The 14127-nt window shown below is 38.1% G+C and overlaps 1 protein-coding gene across 10 annotated transcripts in view; it reads left to right on the forward strand.

The window, feature by feature from the left end:
- RPRD2 (regulation of nuclear pre-mRNA domain containing 2) overlaps window positions 1–14127 on the forward strand; it is a 106503-nt gene that overhangs the window by 68335 nt on the left and 24041 nt on the right. For 6 of the 10 annotated variants that reach the window (XM_045479038.1, XM_045479037.1, XM_045479043.1 and 3 more), the window contains exons 3-7: window positions 779–879; window positions 1743–1820; window positions 3364–3416; window positions 4022–4148; window positions 6938–7113. In XM_045479038.1, the coding sequence (XP_045334994.1) occupies window positions 779–879; window positions 1743–1820; window positions 3364–3416; window positions 4022–4148; window positions 6938–7113 (535 nt within the window). The remainder of the gene's footprint in view (window positions 1–778; window positions 880–1742; window positions 1821–3363; window positions 3417–4021; window positions 4149–6937; window positions 7114–14127) is intronic. The other 4 variants (XM_045479040.1, XM_045479042.1, XM_045479045.1 and 1 more) reach the window with 1 other exon arrangement.

Here is a 14127-nt window from a genome sequence, read left to right on the forward strand (position 1 = left end):
TTATTAAATTCACCTGCGTTTTGGAATGCCAGTTGCATCAGTGAGCATGTGGACCAGCCCTCATAACTTCGTATCCGTCAGAAGGCTTAGCACACTGTCCATAACCTCATAAACGTCATTGATAAAAAGTGTTAAATAAGAATGTTTATGATCTTAATGTGTCAACTGTGCTTCAATTTTTAAAAATTTAAATAAAAATTAAAATGAAAAAATTTTTAAGAGTAAAGATTTTTTTTAAATATGAAATTTATTGTCAAATTGGTGTCCATACAACACCCAGTGCTCATTGCAACAGGTGCCCTCCTCAGTACCCATTACCCACCCTCCCCTCCCTCCCACCCCCCATCAACCCTCAGTTTGTTCTCAGTTTTTAAGAGTTTCTTATGGTTTGGCAAAAGAGTGAAGATTTTAGCTTACTAGACACTGTAGGAAAAAAATTTTATTTATTTATTTATTTATTTATTTATTTATTTATTTAGAGAGCATGCAAGCAGGGGGGTGGGGGTGAGGGAGGGAGGGAGAGAGGAGAGAGAGAGAAAATATCTTAAATAGGCTCCATGCTCAGTGTGGAGCTGAACGTAGGGCTTGATCCCACAATCCTGGGATCACAACCCGAGCTGAAGTCAAGAGTCAGACACTCAACTGACTGAGCCACCCAGGCACCCTGAAAAAAAAAAATATCTTAAACATCAGAAGACATTTGGAAAATAATTTTGTTTCAGATTTTTAGTTTGAGATATAAATTCACATTTTTATATGTGTCACTTTTTCTTCTCAGGGATCCATCTGTCTCCAAGTCTATAGAACGAATCTTCAAAATCTGGGAAGATAGAAATGTGTACCCAGAAGAAATGATAATGGCACTGAGAGAAGCTTTGAGTAAGTGTATTTTCTCTCCTTAAAAAAAAAAAAAAAAAAAAAAAATCATCGAGTCTTTAAAATTATATACATTTTATAGATGTAGGCCTGTTGCATAACAATGAAAAATAAAGTTTTGAATTGGGCCCTATTTATTTAAAGTTAAATACTTAACAAAAATCTGTTTGAATTAAAATTTAAATAGAATTCGTTTGGGGAGGGTTGGATTTTGTTTGTATTGACTAGAGAAAGTCATGCATATTAAGTGATGATGGCTGATTATTTTCCTACACTTACTTTACATTGAGCATTTTTAACTATTCGTGTTTTAACAATTACTGCCCTGTCCATTTACTGTTGGAAGATTTTTTTTGATGGGGTTTCAGTTTCCAGTAAGCTATTTGATATTAAGCATATATATTAAGCATTCTTTAGTCTCTGTTTTGGTTTAGATTTGCAATAAATTGTGTATTTTTAAGAAGTTATTTACTTCCGATGTATTAGGTGTATTTACTTGAGTCATTAAATGGAAGTTGGTGATATCTGACACCTTGACATTATTTGATTAGAAATTTGCTTTAAAAATAGTATCTTCTAAGAAGCTGTTAAATTCTTCATTTGAATGTGGTAACTAGTATTTTTAAGCTTCCTGCCCTATTCTCAAAAATCAGTGATTTTATTGATGATAGAAATCATGTTTATTTGACAGCTTCTTAGATCTGGTGGGTGTTTTTATTTTTTTTATAAAAATGAAAGGAAAAGAAAGAAAGAAACAACACACAGTCTCGGATTGCCTTTTTTCAATGCTACAACTTTGACACTGAAGTGGACAGACAGAACAGCTTCCCATAATGCCAGATTGCAAAAACTGAAATGTTTTCCAGGTACCACTTTCAAAACTCAGAAGCAGCTGAAAGAAAATCTGAACAAACAACCGAATAAGCAGTGGAAGAAATCACAAAGTAAGGAACAAAATCTCAACTAATATAAAATTACCTCCTCTTTTTGGAGCAGAAGAAAATGTAGACCATTTGACATCGTACCTGGCATAAACCATGGGGAAGCCTGTGTTTTCCAGGCCTGGGAGAGTGACCCAGTGACTTATACTAAACAAGCCATCATGGAGTTACTTCTTTAAAAAAACAAAAACAAAAAAACCCCCCTACTTTTAAACAAAGGAAATGCAGAAAAAGGGTTTAAATGAGTGAAGATTCAAGAGTAGTTGGGGGAGTGAAAGAAGAAAAATGCTTGATAGTGCCCAGGCTAACTCTCAGACTGAAAGATATATGAAGGTAGAGGCAGCTGGCATTAAACAACAGAGCTGAAGAGGAGACTAGGCATTAAGAAGCATTTATGTGGGAGCCATGAAATCCTTCAGATTTGGGGACACTCTACCAGATTAGACATGGGCCTCAAATCCTGGCCAGAAGCCCACTCTCTAACAGGAGCTCCTGCTATGTTTCTCATGTTTACCCAGCATGAGATCAAGGGAGTGGAATACTGCATGTGATAGGCTGCTGTGGGCCAAACTGAGGAATATTGATTGAGAAGGACTTGGTGTGGAGGGAACGAGGTAGAAGACAGTGAGAATTGGGAGGTAAAACAAGACACTTGGGATGGTTTCACTCCAGCAAGTATATGATATTCATCATGATTAAGGGAGTCCTGACATCCTTTTGCTCATAAGTTGCATGCTTAGGAAGAGCAAGAGTCATCATTTCAGCCCAAGTTGAACCACAGTGGTAATGTGCTTAGAACTCTCCCTGCCTGTTTTTGCTGTGAATTGAGTCAGCAGAAAAAGAAATCCAAAGCTTAAATCGTAGGAATAGAGTTGATGTTTGTAAGCAATTTTCTTCAGCCAGTGCTCAGGATTAATTGGATGTCCCGCTCCTGAACACTCTTAATTTGAGGTACTGAGATCCTCTTAGACTAGGAAACAAGGTACTTCATGTATCTCAGAATCTCCAAATCCATAATTCTAGGACTTTGTGATTTAAAGGGTCTGTTGGAGGTAAGTAGGTTAGATGTATCTAAATAGTATATTTTTAGGGGCACCTGGGTGGCTGAGTGGGTTGAGTGTCCTACTTCAGCTCAGGTCATGATCTCGCGGTTCATGAGTTCAAGCCCTGCATCGAGCTCACTGCTGTCAACACAGAGCCTGCTTTGGATCCTCTGCCCCCCCCCCCCGCCCCGCCCCTCATCCCCCCCTTCCCTGCTTGTGTTCATTCTCTCAAAAATAAACATTTTTAAATTAAATAAATAAAGAGTACACTTTTATATTGGCCATGCGTGGAAGTGTTGAAATTTCTTATCTGAGGAATATGAATATTCAAGGAATATGAAATATTACAGAAATACTTATTCTAGGAATTATATTATTACTTAAATGTGCATATTTGATATATGTTCATAAATACACCCTTAATTATAGACCTGAAAAACTTCCTCACTATTTGTCAACTTTTTGTGTCTGTATTCTTAATGACCTTTTATTTAATTCAACAGCATCCACGAATCCAAAAGCTGCTCTCAAGTCTAAGATAGTTGCCGAATTTCGAGTAAGTTAAAGAATGCATTTAACATGCCAAAGCTTTATTCACCCGTTTTGTTATAGTTCCCTATATAGTCCAGTAAAATTTATTTTTATTCAATTGTACATCAGTTATATTTTAAACAAGTTTGAACTGTTCTGAAGCAATCTAGGTTGGGATTATATTACATAGAGTTTTATATGTTGCCTTAATGGAAAAATTAACCTTCTTCCAGAATATCTATGACCAGCCAGGTTCTATTACCAGCCGAGGCCCCTGACAAGGGGTTCATCGTTTGGTGAAGTGCTACTAAATTAGAACTTGCTTAGAGTTAATATAACACTATGTGTATCCCATTAAAATTTAAGGAAGATATAAATGGACCTTTGTCTTAGCCTTAACTTTGTATGCATCAATTAGCTTTGAATAATCAAGGATAGGATCTTTTAAAGTATATAACTAAAAATACAGTTTTGGTATGAAAATTGGTATTAATATCTCTGATTATGAGGAAGTGCAAAGAGCCTCTTTCCTCTTGATTTTGTTAGGTTTTAGACATGTTTTATGTTAATGGGAATAGATAGAGTAAATGAATGATTTCATAAATGAATATGACTCTGGTCTGTGTTCAGTCCCAGGCCCTCATTGAAGAGCTGTTACTGTACAAGCGCTCAGAGGATCAGATAGAGTTGAAGGAAAAACAGCTGTCGACTATGAGGGTGGATGTGTGCAGCACAGAAACTCTCAAGTGTTTAAAAGGTAATACTTACATCTTTTTAAATAGAATACCTCAGATTCTGTTCCCAGGTCTGTAATTTTTCAATGATCAGACTGGCTTCTCCCCTAAAGAGAACCTTAGATTTTGGAGACCAGTTGTGGCACTTCTGGTTTTCCAGGTAGTGATTTCATGCATATGAATTTCATAAGTAAAGTCCTGTCTTTCACATTGCATACCTTACACTTACCCAGTGTTATATTTTAATTGTATCTCAATAAAGCAGGGGAAAAAAGAAATCTAAAAAAAAATCATAAAACAATTCTTTCCCTTTCCTTACTTCTAGTGCTTTCTTGCTGTGTTAGGTTGTATATAGACAAATGTATTTCACATGTGTGATAATGTGGCTTGGGTATGTTCTTTATTTTTTATTTTTTAAAGTTCATCTATTGCAGAGAGCGAGCATGAGCTGGGGAGAGGGACAGAGGGAAGGAAGGAGAGAATCTTCTTAATTTTTCTTTTTTAACGTTTATTCATTTTTCGATAGAGACATAGCATGAGTGGGGGAAGGGCAGAGAGAGAGGAAGACACAGAATCCGAAGCAGGCTCCAGGCTCTGAACGGACCTCACAGAGTCCGACGAGGGGCTTGAACTCACGGACCGTTAGATCATGACCTGAGCTGAAGTCGAACACTTAACCGACTAAGCCACCCAGGCACCCCAGGGAGGGAGAGAATTTTGAGCAGGCTTCACGTTCAGCACAGAGCCCGACACGGGATTTGATACTACAACCTTGGGATCATGACCTGAGCCAAACTCAAGAGTCAGATGCTCAGTTGACTGAGCCACCCAGGTACCCCTGGGTATGTTCTTTAGTAAGGTCAGTGTAGTGCCCCATAACATCTAGTTAGTTGGTCTCTTTTCCTTGGGTTGTAAATTATAAATAATAAATTAATAATGTACTAGAGGATTGCGTGGGTGTCTCAGTCAGTTAAGTGTCTGAGTTTGGTTCAGGTCATGATCTCATGGTTCATGAGTTCAAACCCCCACATCAGGCTCTGAGCTGACAGCACGGAGCCTGCTTGGGATTTTCTCTTTCTCCCTCTCTCTCTGCCCCTTCCCAACTCACACTTTCTCTCTCTCTCAAAATAAACAAATTTAAAAAAAAAAGTGTTAGTGAGGCGCCTGGGTGGCTCAGTCGGTTGAGCGTCCAACTTCGGCTCAGGTCACGATCTCGTGGTCTGCGAGTTCGAGCCCCGCGTCGGGCTCTGGGCTGATGACTCAGAGCCTGGAGCCTGCTTCCGATTCTGTGTTTCCCTCTCTCTCTGCCCCTTCCCCGTTCATGCTGTGTCTCTCTCCGTTTCAAAAATAAATAAACGTTTAAAAAAAAAAAAAGTAACACTTTTTACATTCTAACAGAATGTAAATCTCGTGAAGGTAGAAATTATCCTTATTTGTTCATGCAGTATCCTAGTACCTAGAGTAATGCCTGCTACAAAATAGGCATTTGATAAATATTTTTGAAATCATGAGTAAATGGCTGCCAACTATTCATTTTGGCACCTGTTTTGTTCTTGAACCATACTTTAAAAACTTTTTTTTTTTTTTTTTTTTTTAATTTTTTTTTTTCAACGTTTATTTATTTTTAGGACAGAGAGAGACAGAGCATGAACGGGGGAGGGGCAGAGAGAGAGGGAGACACAGAATCGGAAACAGGCTCCAGGCTCTGAGCCATCAGCCCAGAGCCTGATGCGGGGCTCGAACTCACGGACCGCGAGATCGTGACCTGGCTGAAGTCGGACGCTTAACCGACTGCGCCACCCAGGCGCCCCAAAAACTTTTTTTTTTTTTTAACATTTATTTAGTTTTGAGAGACAGAGCACAAGTGGGGGAGGGGCGGAGGGAGAGGGAGACACAGAATCCGAAGCAGGCTCCAGGCTCTGAGCTGTCAGCACAGAGCCTGACATGGAGCTCGAACTCACTAACTAACCATGAGATTGTGATGTGAGCTGAAGGTGGACGCTTAACTGACTGAGCCACACAGGCACCCCTTTGCACCATACTTTAAATCTAACAGTCGTTACGTAATTTAATACTCACAACAACCCAGAAGCATATTAAAAACTTCCATTTTGTACACGAGAAATCTGAGGCTTCAGGTTATAACTGAACACTGATTATAACTTGCACAAGTTATACAGCTGATAAAAAGCAAAGTCAAAATTTGTACCCACATCTGAAGCCATGTTCTGGTAGTCACTGGGAAAGATGGGGATAGTTAGGAGAGTAAGTAACATTTTGTACTATCACTATTATTGAAAAAACAATTTGTGATTTGTACTCTGCTGATAACAAATTATCAGGGATCTTCAGGTAGGAAGGAAGAATTTTTACTGTGATATATCTTCAGTGTTCATCTTTACTTTTCTGAACCTCCATTTTCTCACATTCCATAGTGAATCTAAGTGAAGAACAGAATCGAGCCTCATCCTGATACTCCTAATTAGCAGCTCAGCATCCAGTTTTTGAAGAAAAACAGTCAACACACTTCCTTTTAGCTGAACTTTCTTTTTTTCACCTTAATTACAGGAGCCTTCATGATACACTTTTGGCTGCACTCTAGCAGGTTCACATGAATTGTTTTAATAATATGTTTTGTGGGTTTTGTGATTTGGAGAAGCTCCTTTAAGGTGAAACTGAGACTAAGGATATTGCGTACTAACACAGCAAGAAGAGGTTCACAAGTTATGTAAAGAGGGGTTTTCTTCAAAAGATTAAATTTTTTTACGTTTTCTGTTTCATCCTGTAATGAATACTTCCTCTGTTATTTTAGATAAGACAGGGGGAAAGAAGTTCTCCAAAGAATTTGAAGAGGCAAGTTCCAAGCTCGAGGAATTTGTGAATGGTCTAGATAAGCAGGTGAAAAATGGGCCCTCACTAACAGAAGCACTGGAAAATGCTGGAATTTTCTATGAAGCACAGTACAAAGAAGTAAAAGTGGTGGCCAATGTAAGTAATAATTAAAGCTAACATGTATCAATTGCTTACTATAAATCAGCGACTGTTAACTATAAGGGTTCTCTAACTCCAGGGGTAAACATTATTTCCTCCAGTTCATGAATGAAGAAGTTACTTTTAAAGAAGAAGAGTGACCCTTGTACAAAGTGATAGAGCCAGCAAGTGGAAGCGTCTAAATTAAGACCTGGTTCTTTCTGACACTAAAGTTCACAGATACCCTGACCATTGAGCTTTGCTATGAAGCCTTATGTTTTAGCATTTCAAAGGGCATGTGCCAAGCTACTGTTTCAGGATATAGAATTGGGCAGAAGTATATACACTTGTTTCACCACAAAACTGGATGGAGACATTCTGTTACTAGTGACCTCTGAAAGAACCTATCTGTTTTATACTTATTTTTTTTTAAATAGTTTTAATTGATATATATGGTTATAAAAGCATACAGTAGAGTAGATCCCACCAGTCCCACTTACTAGAAGCAATCCCTTTTATCTCATTAGCTAATATTCTTTGACATTAACCTTCATATTTCTGAATAATATGCCTATATTGTTCTTTCTTGAGTTATCCTATTTAAGAAATATCTGTTAACTTCTTGGTATGACAAATGAGGCTTTCACTTATATGCCCCTTCCTCCTTCTCCCAATATTATAGAACCCTTATATTTAATTTTTTATTTTTTATTTATTTTTATTTTTTAATTTACATCCCAGTTAGCATAGAGTACAATAATGATTTCAGGAGTAGATTCCAGTGATTCATCCCCTATGTGTAACACCCAGTGCTCATCCCAACAAATGTCTTCCTTAATGCCCCTTACCCATTTAGCCCATCCACCCACCCACAACCCCTCCAGCAACCCTGTTTGTTCTCCATATTTATGAGTCTCTTATGTTCTGTCCCCCTCCCTTGTTGATATAATTTTTGCTTCCCTTCCCTTATGTTCATCTGTTTTGAATCTTAAATTCCACATACGAGTGAAGTCATACGATATTTGTCTTTCTCTGACTGACTGATTTTGCTTAGCATCATATCCTCTAGTTCCATCCTTGTAGTTGGCAATGGCAAGACTTCATTCTTTGTGATTGCCGAGTATGGGGCGCCTGGATGGCTCAGTCGGTTGAGTGTCCGACTTCGGCTCAGGTCATGATCTCACAGCTCGTGAGTTTGAGCCCCTTGTCAGGCTCTGAGCTGTCAGCACAGAGCCTGGAGCCTGCTTCAGATTCTGTGTCTCCCTCTCTCTCTGCCCCTAACCCACTCGTTTCCGTCTCTGTCTCTCTCAAAAATAAATACACATTTAAAAAAATTTTTTTTTTAGAAAGATTTCATTCTTTATGATTGCCGAGTTAATACTCCATTGTATATATATACCACATCTTCTTTATCCATTCATCCATTGATGGACATTTGGGCTCTTTCCACACTTGGGCTATTGTCCATAGCGCTGCTGTAAACACTGGGGTGCATGTGCCCCTTCAAAACAGCACACCTGTATCTCTTGGATAAATACATAGTAGTGCAATTGCTGGGTCATAAGGTAGTTCTGTTTTTAATTTTTTGAGAAACCTCCATACTGTTTTCCAGAGTGGCTGCACCAGTTTGCATTCCCAGCAGCAGTGCAAAAGAGATCCTCTTTCTCTGCATCCTCGCCAACATCTGTTGTTGCCTGGGTGGTTGATTTTAGTATAGAACTCTTTTAAATCTGTTGATTACCTTCATAAATGGTAGTACTATATTTAATGTTTTTGACCACTAACTCTAGAGTCTCCACTTTGAAAATGCGGTAATTATTCCCTCTCCTTTCCCATTAGTTTTCATCCTTGCCTTCAGTTTTCCAACTCCGGTAAACTTTAGTTTTACACTGTCAACATTGGTAATATTTACATTTCACTCTGTAATCATAATTGTTACTTCCTTGCTCTAAGGGCTGAAAATTAATACAAACAAAGCTTAACAGTACAACTGTGTAAACATTGTTCACCGTTAAGGTCTTGTGGTAGCTATGGTTATATTAGAGATTTTTAATTTTTTCCTAGGATTTTTTTTTTTGCATTGTTTGCCTTCTCATAGCCTTTTTTTCTGTCTTTCTCTAAATTCTCTATCTCATCAAATATTCTCAATTCACATTTTCCTCCAGAAACTTCCCTACCTGAACTTCTGTTCTCCTGCTCCAGTTTTAAGTGGCTAGATGTCATGCTAGGACTACTCTCTAACTGATACTCTTATATTTTAGCAGTTTATATTATAGATTTATAATATATAGATTATATATTTAGCACTTTATTTTACAGATTCCATGTCGTCTTTTTTTTTTTTTTTTTAATGTTTATTTTTGAGAGAAAGAGAGAGAGAGTGAGAGTGCGAGCAGGGGAGGGACAGAGACAGAGGGAGACACAGAATCTGAAGCAGGCTCCAGGCTCCCAGCTGTCAGCACAGAGCCTGACGCAGGGCTTGAACTCACGAACTGTGAGATCATCACCTGAGCCGAAGTCAGGCCAACTAAGCCACCCAAGTGTCCCTCCATATGTTTCTTTTTGGTTTTCTGTCCTGTTTTGGTGGAGCACATTCTCAGTTCATTTCCCTAAAAGGAGGCTTGTGAGAGATAAATTTTTCTGAGTCCTTACATCTCAAAATGCCTTTATTCTGTTTTCACATTATTAGTTTGGGTGGTATGAAGTCTTTGCAAGACCCTTTGTAGGGGACTATTTTTTCCTGTCTGGAAGCTTTCAGGGACTCTATCCATAGTGTCCTGAAACATTTACAATGATTTATATATATATGAGGTTTTGTTTTTCATTCATTATGGGTTGCTTGAAGGGTTCTTTTAGTCTAAAGATGGGTGTTCTTCATTTGTGGGATAATTTCTTTCTCTTCTATGTTCTCATGTTTTCTCAACCTTGATCTTTTTGTTCTGCTTTCTGGAAGATCTTAAGGTGTTTCCTCTCTAGCTATCTTGGCCTTTCTCTTTTATGATCCTAGCTTTTATCAAAAATCAGATAATATCTCTCTGTCCACTTATATTTAAGAATGAGGTATTAAAGGGGCTCCTGGGTGGCCCAGTTGGTTAAGCATCCGACTCTTGATTTCAGCTCAGGTCATGATCTCACAGTTCGTGAGATCGAGCCCCTCATTGGGCTTTATGCTGACAGTGCAGAGCCTGCTTGAGATCTTCTTTCTCCTTCTTTCTACCCCTCCCCTGCTCATGCTCTCTCTCTCTTCTCAAAATAAGTAAGTGAACTTAAAAAAAATGAGGTATGAAAAAATTGAGAGGCTTTCTCTACATAGGGATTATTTACTCATGGGTTTAACTAGTAAAGTCTGAAGGTGAAGAGTTGACTGTTACTTGGGGCAAGAGTTGCCCTAAGTGTCAGAAGGTTGGAATTTTTTTTGCCAGGAAATTGTCATTCTTTAGAGAGGTCACAGTTTTTGCCCAAGGCCTAGTGCCTTGGCTACTGACTATGGAGATTGCGAGGGAGGTAGTACTGAGGCTCTGGGGGGGTCACACTCTTAATTAATTATCCCGATTTCAACCCCACTACTCATTCTACCCTTCTGTACTCATCATTTCCTACATAAAAGCTGCTCGGGGATTCTGCAAGTCCGATCAGCTCCTTTCCCCCTCTGCGTACTCCTGACCTCATTTTTCTCTCCCCCTGAGTCGTCACTTCTTTCTTATTCTTCTATTCTCTTTCTGTCTTCTAAAAATTTGTAGAAATGTTTTCCCAGGTATCTAATTATTGGTTTATACCTTTGTATTAAAAAAAATTTTTTTTAATCTTTATTTATTTTTGAGAGAGAGAGAGACAGAATGTGAGCAGGAGAGGGGCAGAGAGAGAGGGAGACACAGAATCCGAAGCAGGCCCTAGGCTCTGAGCTATCAGCATAGAGCCAGATGCGGGGTCGAGCCGTGAGATCATGACCTGAGCCGCAGTTGGACACTTAACCAACTGAGCCACCCAGGCACCCCTACTCAGAGATTTTTAAGGTTAAGTTTATCTCTTTTACTTTCTCTCTTTTCTTTATTTTTCTCTCCCTCCTTCCCTCTCTCCTCCCTATCTTCCTCTCACTCTCTCAGTGTTTGCTCTAGGGATTCAATATACGTTCCTAACATTTCCTTAAACTTAATTATCTTAATTTAACATTAGCTTATTATTATATCTTAAATTAATATCCTATTGTTTCATATTTAATGTAAGACCCTTAAAATAGTAGGATTCCCTTCCCCCCAGGCCTTTGTGCTGTTATCTGTTTTACTTACATATATTTTATATAGTTTATACTTTTTTTTTTTAATGTTTATTTTTTAAGAGAGAGACAGCATGAGCGGAAGAGGGTCAGAGAGAGGGAGGCACAGAATCCGACACAGGCTCCAGGCTCTGAGCAGTCAGCACAGCTCAGATGGCCATTTTCTCCCAGTATCTCTTCACATGGTCTTTTCTGAGTGTGTGTCTGTGTCCAGATTTCCTCTTACTATAAGGATTGGGGCCCATGCTAATGACCTCATTTTAATTTAATTACCTCTGTAAAGACTTTAACATAACGTCACATGTGGAGGTGTATAGGGTTAGGACTTCAACGTATGATTCTGGAGGGTCACACCCCCATAGCAAACTGCTTGATGTTTTTCACAGACTTTGGGAAATTCTAGACTGTTATCTGCTCAAGTATTGTTTCTATTCTGTTCTCTCTCCTCTCCTTCTGGAGCTCTATTAACATGTATATTAGATCTCATCACTGAGCTTTATTATGTTCCTTTCTGTGTTCCAAATGTTTTTTTATGTTCCTTTCTGTATTTTCCATCCTTTTTCTCTTTAGTGCTTCCTTTTAGATATTTTCTATTAACCAGTCTTCTAATTCATTAATTCTCTTCTGTTGAATCTTATCTGTTGTTAAACCCACCTATTAGTTTTATTTAGTTGACTTGTTCAGTTCTAGAATCACCATTTGATTTTTTTTTCCTCCCATCATCACCGCCCCCCCCCCCATTTCTTTTTAGAGAGAATTTGATTTTCTGGTAAAATTCTGCTGATCTTTTTTCTTCATCTTTATCTTTCAGTTTTTCATTCTGTTTAAAAATTTGAAACATTCTTGTACTTGTAAACATCTTAAGTACATTATGAAGACATTTTTTTTCGAGAATCATTTGAAACTAAGTTGGTGACGTCCCATCACCCCCAAATATTTTCATTTGTGTTTTCCTGCCAGACAATTATATTCTCCTTTATAAATGTAAAGTATAGCCATTTAATCAGGAAATTAATTGATACATTGACATACCATTATTATATAATACTTAAACCCTATTCAGATGACCAGTTTTTATGGCAAAAGATCCTGTCCAGAATAATATTGCATTTATTGCATTTTTATTTTCCTTTGATCTAAAACAATTCCTCTCTCTTTTCCTTGGTTTTCATGTTCTAAATATGTTTGAAGATTATAAGTCAAAATATTTTGTACAGTGTACCCCAGTTGAGATTGATTGACTGATTTTTAATTTACATCCAAGTTAATTAGCATAGAGTGCAATAATGATTTCAGGAGTAGAATCCAGTGATTCATCCCCTATGTGTAACACCCAGTCCTTATCCCAACAAGTGTCTTCCTCAATGCCCCTTAACCATTTAGCCCATCCCCCTACCCACAACCCCTCCAGCAACCCTCAGTTTGTTCTCTGTATTTAAGAGTCTTATGTTTTGTCCCCCTCCTTGTTTTTATATTATTTTTGCTTCCCTTCCCTTATGTTCATCTGTTTTGAATCTTAAATTCCACATATGAGTGAAGTCATATGATATTTGTCTTTCTCTAATTTCACTTAGCATGGAACCTACAGTTCCATCCACGTAGTTGCACATGGCAAGATTTCATTCTTTTTGATTGCTGAGTAATACTCCATTGTGTGTGTGTGTGTGTGTGTGTATATATATATATATATATATATATATATATATATATATATATACCACATCTTCTTTATCCATTCATCCATTGATAGACATTTGGGCTCTTTCCACACTTGGGCTGTTGTCGATAGTGCTGCTATAAACATTGGGGTGCATGTGCCCCTTCAAAATAGGACACCTGTATCCTTTGGATAAATACCTAGTAGTGCAATTGCTGGGTCGTAGAGTAATTCTATTTTTACCTTTTGAGGAACCTCCATACTGTTTTCCAGAGTGGCTGCACCAGTTTGCATTCCCAGCAGCAGTGCAAAAGAGATCCTCTTTCTCTGCATCCTTGCCAACATCTGTTGTTGCCTGAGTTGTTCATGTTAGTCATTCTGACACGTGTGAGGTGGTATCTCATTGTCATTTTAATGTGTATTTCCCTGATAATGAGTGATGTTGAACATATTTTCATATGTCTGTTAGCCAAATGGATGTCTTCTTTGGAGTAGTGTCTATTCAGTGTCTTTTGCCCATTTTCTTCACTGGATTATTTGTTCTTTGGGTGTTGAGTTTGATAAGTTCTATATAGATTTTGGATACTAACCCTTTATCTGATATGTCATTTGCAAATATCTTCTCCCATTCCATCAGTTGCCTTTTAGTCTCGCTGATTGTTTTCGCTGTGCAGATGCTTTTATTTTGATGAGGTCCCAATAGTTCATTTTTCCCCGTTGGGATTTATGTGATTTTTTTGTGTGTGATCAGATTTATGTTACTCATCTTTAATAGGAATATCACATAATTGATTGTATTCTTCTCATCACACAAGTTTGATGTCTTGCACTACCTGTTATATTTCTTTTGATATCTTGTTAATGTAGTGTCTTCCAGGCTTGTCCATTGAAAAGTTTTCACTTGGTAAGTGCTATGGATTGAATTGTGTACTCCAAAAAGATGTTGAAGCCCTAATTCCTAATATACATGAATGTGACCTTACTTAGAAGTAGGGTCTTTAGGGGCGTCTGAGTAACTCAGTCGGTTGAGCATCCGACTTTGGCTCAGGTCATGATCTCGCCTTCTGTGAGTTCGAGCCCTGCATCGGGCTCTGTGCTGACA

Source organism: Leopardus geoffroyi, chromosome C1 (assembly GCF_018350155.1).
Source record: "Leopardus geoffroyi isolate Oge1 chromosome C1, O.geoffroyi_Oge1_pat1.0, whole genome shotgun sequence".
Taxonomy (NCBI): Eukaryota; Metazoa; Chordata; class Mammalia; order Carnivora; family Felidae; genus Leopardus; species Leopardus geoffroyi.